This window comes from Hevea brasiliensis, chromosome 3 (assembly GCF_030052815.1).
Source record: "Hevea brasiliensis isolate MT/VB/25A 57/8 chromosome 3, ASM3005281v1, whole genome shotgun sequence".
Taxonomy (NCBI): Eukaryota; Viridiplantae; Streptophyta; class Magnoliopsida; order Malpighiales; family Euphorbiaceae; genus Hevea; species Hevea brasiliensis.
In genome coordinates this window covers 4,353,237-4,359,588 of record NC_079495.1, presented here as the reverse complement: position 1 = coordinate 4,359,588, position 6,352 = coordinate 4,353,237, and the positions used below count along the sequence as shown (strand labels likewise).

At 27.8% G+C, this 6,352-nt stretch overlaps 1 protein-coding gene across 1 annotated transcript; it reads right to left on the bottom strand.

Moving 5' to 3' along the window:
- Positions 1-4,894: 4,894 nt before the first annotated feature.
- Positions 4,895-6,121, bottom strand: LOC110648571 (NAC domain-containing protein 90-like). Its single transcript, XM_021802853.2, has 3 exons — positions 5,956-6,121; positions 5,418-5,713; positions 4,895-5,283 (listed from the first exon to the last, which is right to left on the bottom strand). Exons 1-3 carry the CDS (start codon positions 6,119-6,121, stop codon positions 4,981-4,983), a joined length of 765 nt encoding a protein of 254 aa, XP_021658545.2. The 3' UTR covers positions 4,895-4,980.
- Positions 6,122-6,352: the final 231 nt, after the last annotated feature.

The following is a 6,352-nucleotide window of genomic DNA, read 5'->3' as shown; positions in this document are numbered from 1 at the left end:
TTAGGAAGTTCTCCATTCTACCTATGGGACAAAACCGTGAGGCTCAGGATGGGGTGGGCGAAATTAAACAATTTCTCTAGTGGTTAGAGCAGAGGCGTTACAGATGGTATCAGAGCCAGACCCTCTCTAGTAGATGTGTGGTTCGAGGATGAATCAGGCAGAAGCTGGTGGGCCTGTAACATCCTGTGCGGAAAGGGAACATCTCAACTGGAGCGGTCTTCTGGGAGGGCAAGGCTTGCTGGTGCCCTTGTCCAAATGGAGGGCAAGAATGAATCGAATCATACATTTAAATGGGAGAAACTAATCACTAGAGGCATCTTTTGGTGGAATGGCCTAGAGAGTTGGAAGAACTCCGGGGTTAAGAGTACTCGCTTGAGAGAAATTTCAAGATGGGTGACCTTCTGGGAAGTTCTCCATTCTACCTATGGAAAAAAATCGTGAGACTCAGGATGGGATGGGAGAGGACAATTCCTCTAGTAGTTGGAGTAGGGGCATTACAGATGGTATCAGAGCCGGACCCCCCTCTAGTAGATGTATAATTCGAGGACGAACCAGGCGGAAGCTGGTGAGCCTGTAACAAACCACCTCTTCGAGATGACAGTGGCCACGTAGAGAATGCTGCAGTAAAAGGGCTGGGCGTTGCTTAAGGTCTAGGGCGGGGGGTAGGAATGAATCGAATCATACATTGAAATGGAGGAAACTAATCACTAGAAGTGCCTTTTGGTAAAATGACCTGGAGAGTTGGAAGAACTTCAGGTCCTGGGAAGTTATCCATTTAACCTATAGATAATTAATTTACTTTATATTTTGATAGATTTATTGTGTATTTATATTTAAAGGTGATAGAAAAGGAGCATGACAAATCATGTGTACTGTGGACCTTTAGAAAATAGTTGAGCAGAGCGAGAATTAATGGAGCCGTAGAAAATTAAGCCGAATTAAGGCTTCGTTCCACCGCTCCAAAGGTTGATTTGAAATAAATGTGAATTCCTCATGTTCTTTTCTCCTTTTTGTCTCACTTCTCACCACGCGATGAAAAGGAGAGAGCCATTAGTAAAATTGAGAACCAATTATTACTCTCCTAGTTGCAAATGCTAATGTTCCTTCTTCTTACTAATTTTTAAAATTATACTCTTTTTTTTTATTTTATCTATTATTTTTTAAAATTTATTTTATTTCAAATTATTTATTATTTTAAAAGATTAAAAATATTATTTTTATTTGCTATTTTAATTTTTTTATGATAATTAAAAAAATAATTAAATCATATAAATTATAATAAAATTTTTTATAATTTTATTAAATTACCCTTCACTTCACCTAATTGAAAAATATGATCAAATTAATTACAAAAAATATATAAATAATTATTATACTCAATAAAAATAAGAATAGAATTGAAAAAAAAAATAATTAATACGTCTTAATCATTTTAAAATAATAGATAAATTTAGATAAAATAATTTTTAAAAAATAAAAGAAAAAAGGGAATAGAAATAGTATTAATTAATTTTTTCTTATTTTATTATTACTTCTACTAAATATAATAAATATTTTTATAATTTTTTTAAAATTTATCTCATTATCTTCCCCTCTTTTTTAGTGGCATATTAACGAAGAAAGAATTATTGAGATTGAAGAAATTATGTGAGTTTCTTTGATTTGGACGTCTGTGCTTTTTTATTAAAAAAAAAAAAAAGAAAATGTAATTTAATTAAGAAATATTTTATTATAATTTAAATATTTTAATTGATTCTTTAACCATTAATTAAAAATCTTAAACACCAAATAAAAGTAAATGGATCCAGTAATTAATTATACAACATGATTACTAATAAAATTTTGTCTAACAGGTATAAATATGTATTCATTAAAATATATTTAATACTCTTTATTAACATGAAAAATTCTAATTTAAATAATAAATACACTCTATTAGTATAAAAAAATACATTTATCATTAAAATTATAATTTCACGTATTAGTAGGATGCAATAAATAAGCCTTAATGAATATAAAACTTTTACTTAAAATTATGTTAAGAAGAAATTTAATTTTAATGAGTTTAAAATTAATTAAAAAAAAACCTCAAGGATAAATATTAAAAATAATAACTTTAGACTTTAAAACCGACAAAGAAGTTAATTATTTTAGAAGCTGTTCTTAGATGTCTAATCAACAGGTGATTTCATAAGTGATTAGTCAGAATTTCGGCCTTTTCTGTGTGCCATCCTATTTTTCCACCCTCTGCGCACCGACTTGATTACCCTATTGGTAGCCGGCCTTCATATTTTGTTATTTTCAAAATAATATATATATATATATATATATATATATATATATATATATATATATATTTTACATATTGATATGAAATATTATAAATTTTGATTCGATTTATTTTATTTTATTTTATAATTTTAGAATTAACTCTAATGATACTAAATTAAAATTCATATTTATTATTTATTTTATTTTATTCAAAATAATATATAATTTATTTAATTTATATAATTTAAAGTAATTTTTTTTCCAAGTTGTAGATAAAAATATAGAAAATACACATCAAAATTCTCATATTTTTTAGTATTTATTATCTGTTTTAGGCATTTAATTAATTTTCCTTTATAAGATGATATTATCATTAAAAAAAAGTTATAAATAAATAAATATGAAAATTTTTTTACAATAAAAAAGACTTTTAGATCAATTTACGTGTATTGGAAATGAATGATTTTTGATGTTGGAGTGTTTGAGGAGTTGGATTATTGTTGTGCTTTTGGAAACGTAGGTTAGGGTGACTCTTAACATAGTCATGCACCCTTGCTCAAGGGTCAAGCCATATATAGTCGTGACTCCATGGTAAATCAATAATAATGAAAGCATGAGTTATTATATTTAATATAAAATAAAATAACTTTTAAATTGAATAGAGATTTAATAAATTTAGTAATAACTGATGAATTACACAATATGAGGTAGTTATATTTATTTTTGAATATAAAAATAAATTTAAATATATTAAAAAACTTAAATTCTAAATTTTCTCGCTTTATAAAGAAAGATTAATCAGATTAATTTTTATTGATATAAAATAAAATAATTAACTTATAAAAATATATTTATATTTATGAAATAAATTTTATATTAATAAAATATATCATAGGATATTTCAAGGAAATGTGTTCCCTATCTCTCATCATAATGATTTTGTCTAATATTGCTACCCTAATAGCATAAAATGATCGCTCCCTAATTTAAGCATTGAAGGACCTCTGATGGACCTTTATCCAATTTATCTCTTTATGTGATAGATTTTTAAAACTAAGATCAAATTATGGGACCTATGAGTCTAAAGCTAAATCTTCAAGACGAAATCAATATATTTATTAAAATTAATTTTAAAAATTGTTTAATTATATGAAAACTCCTTGTATATTTCTCATTAATTATTATTTATATAAATTAATTTATATAATTTTTCAGTGAGTGACGTGACCTATAATTTTACCTTCTTTCATACGTTCTTTCCCTCGTTCATGTTTGGAGCCTCACCCAAACTAACTTACACTTAAGGTTGTTCTTAGAATCATTATCAAAATTAAATATTAAATTTAATAATGTTAATTTTAATATTAATAATAATAATAATAACAACATCATTTACATATTACAAAATATTTATAATAATATTTATTTAAAAGTTTACAATTATGAGACTTTAATTAAATTTTTCTAACAATAAAATTTATAGTAAATAATAATATTCTTATTAACCTTACATGAAAGGTCAATAGGTATATTTATCTTAACTGATTCCTTCTTTTTTTCATCAAGTCATATTACTGATTTAAATATTAAAGAGGTTCGATCAATTTACTCGTTATTTTTTGTGTTGTATTGCAAATCCAAAACCTACAAAATTATAAGAATAGTATTACTTAGTCTCTGTATTTTTAAATTAAATAATTTAATTTTAATTTTTTTATAATATATATATGTCCCTTCATATATTAGTTTATTGTTTATTATAGAAAAAATAATTAAAATGTCTTTAATTTTATTTTCAATATAAAAAAGTTAATTCTCCGAAATTTTATATTATTGAAATAATAGTGTATTGATAAAAATTTTATCTTAAATTGATTAAAATAAAAAATTAAAATCGGCGTTGCCTTTTAATTTCTTCCTCTCTATCAATTCTATTTTATAGTTTGACAGTGCTTCTCGTTGTTTTGTTTTCTCTTGGTTGATTTTCTTAATTCAATAAAACTTATTATTGCTTATAAAAAGAAATAAGGCCATAATTACCAATTTCTTTTTTCTGAAATTTAAATTATCAGACAAAATCATCAATAGAAGTCTAGCATAATTATCTCATAATTTTCTTTTATCAATTTTAAAATGATAGTGTCTTCTTCTCATATCATTGCCATAGTTTGAATCTTTTTCTTACTGAAATTTCTTCATATGCAGGCTACAAAATTTTTTTTCTTTAATAATATTTGAATTTAAAGCCATTCAATTTATTTTATTTAATTCATAATTTTAATTGAATTTGTTTTTCATGATTATTTTTTTTAAAAAAATTAGAGTTGGGATAAATTTTATAAATTTTTTAATTTTAGACGATCAAATATTTTAAGTTCACTAATTCACAATTACAAATTTCGATAAAATTTTACTAATTTTATCAAAATTGAAAGTATTGAATTAAATCACAAAAGAGTGAAAAGATTTTGCCTTTTAGGTTAACAGGCCTTGTATTGAAACAATTTTATCAGAATTTTTGCTAGCGGGTACATCATCTTCATCCCCTAATCACGTGAAGAAAATTTCAGATGTTATAAACTTGAAGCATTTCCATTCCTTTTAAAATGCACCTACACACAGAATGTGTATATATATATATATACTAGACATGAAGAATTATTGGATTCTACAACTTCAAATTCAAGTTTCTCTTTACAGGCTACATTCCTATATCTGATATCCATTATAATGATCCCAATTATATAAGTGCTCCCAATCCCATAATGGTTCATCATCGGTAACCAATGCTGCCACTTCAGACGGAAGGCCAAGTTCTTGTGGGTATGAACCCTCAAGTGAACTTCGTCTGTCCACCATTAATTGAGGATTTTGATGATTTGTTCTTGCCTCTTCGCCGTCAACTTGTCCTATGCTTGGCTGCCTGATCTCCACTCCAATTGGCCTCCTATCGAATGCTCTCCGGCATTTCGATTTTTTGTACACCCGGCATAAACTAAATTCTTTCCTTACCTGCAATATCAATTGATTGTTGTAAATTCTAGCTAGCATGGCCATGGCCATGGCATTGTAGAAGAAGAAGAAGAAGAAGAAGAAAAATTTGAAGTAATTATGATGAAATTTTAAATTGGCAGATAAAATCATACCATTGGATTTGGACCAGTTGATGAAGAGGATGCATCTCCTTGTATGGCTTTATACTCATTCATTTTCCACTCAGTATTTTGTCCATTTGGAACTCTTCCCTTATAGAAAACCATCGTCCTTTTAACGCCAACACACCGATTGTTGGAAGAGTAAACAAAACCAAGAGAACCAGTAGACTTCCAGTATCCAGTGGTAGTGAGTCGATTTTGCTTCCCTCCATGAGCTTCGCTTTCTTGTCTTGGAACGAAGAAGAACCACTGTTCAGGGTCTCTGTGGCACAAGTCTCCACATAATTCTGTACCAAAACGAAAGTAATCAAGAAAGAAACAAGGCTAGATATCGGTAAAAGAAAATAATTAAGTGCAAGAAAAAAAAGAAAGACAGAAAAGAAGAATAAAACTCCTCCAAAGGAATGGTCATCCATGGTAGAATAACTACATAACCTCCATGGTAATGATCATCGAAAAGAACCAGCAGAAAATTTAAAAAAAAAAAAAATTAACGAGAAAGAGAAAACTTGAGAAGATGATATAATACGTGGGAGGTCCCATGGATTGAAGTCATAAATATCAAGAACAGGTATAATACGATCAATAGCCTTGTTCAGGTCATCTCTCTTCCCTTCTAGCTTGATATGCAGATAAAAGGAGATGAGCTCTTCTTCCGTAGGGTAAAAACGGAACCCAGGTGCCAAATCCTCCATAACTTCTTTCTAATTATATAGATAACAAACTCCGCTTGTGGATTCAGGTCTGCAATTTCATTACTATATATAAAGCTTGTGGAAAGATTTTTATTTTTTTTTTATCAAATTAAAGTAATGTGAGACTGAGAGCAAGAAGAAAGAGGGAGAGGAGAGGTGTGAAGCACAAATGCGAGGTTTCCTCGAAACTTTCACTGGCTAAAGGCTTGGAAACTTTTCTCTTGCCTTATT

Bases quoted from the DNA above. Each gene is read 5' to 3' on its own strand.
- LOC110648571 (XM_021802853.2), bottom strand. From the start codon at position 6,121: ATGGAGGATTTGGCACCTGGGTTCCGTTTTTACCCTACGGAAGAAGAG. The intron at 5,714-5,955 runs GTATTATATCAT...GTTTTGGTACAG, and splicing joins CAATCCATGGGACCTCCCAC to AATTATGTGGAGACTTGTGC. The intron at 5,284-5,417 runs GTATGATTTTAT...TTGATATTGCAG, and splicing joins CAACTGGTCCAAATCCAATG to GTAAGGAAAGAATTTAGTTT.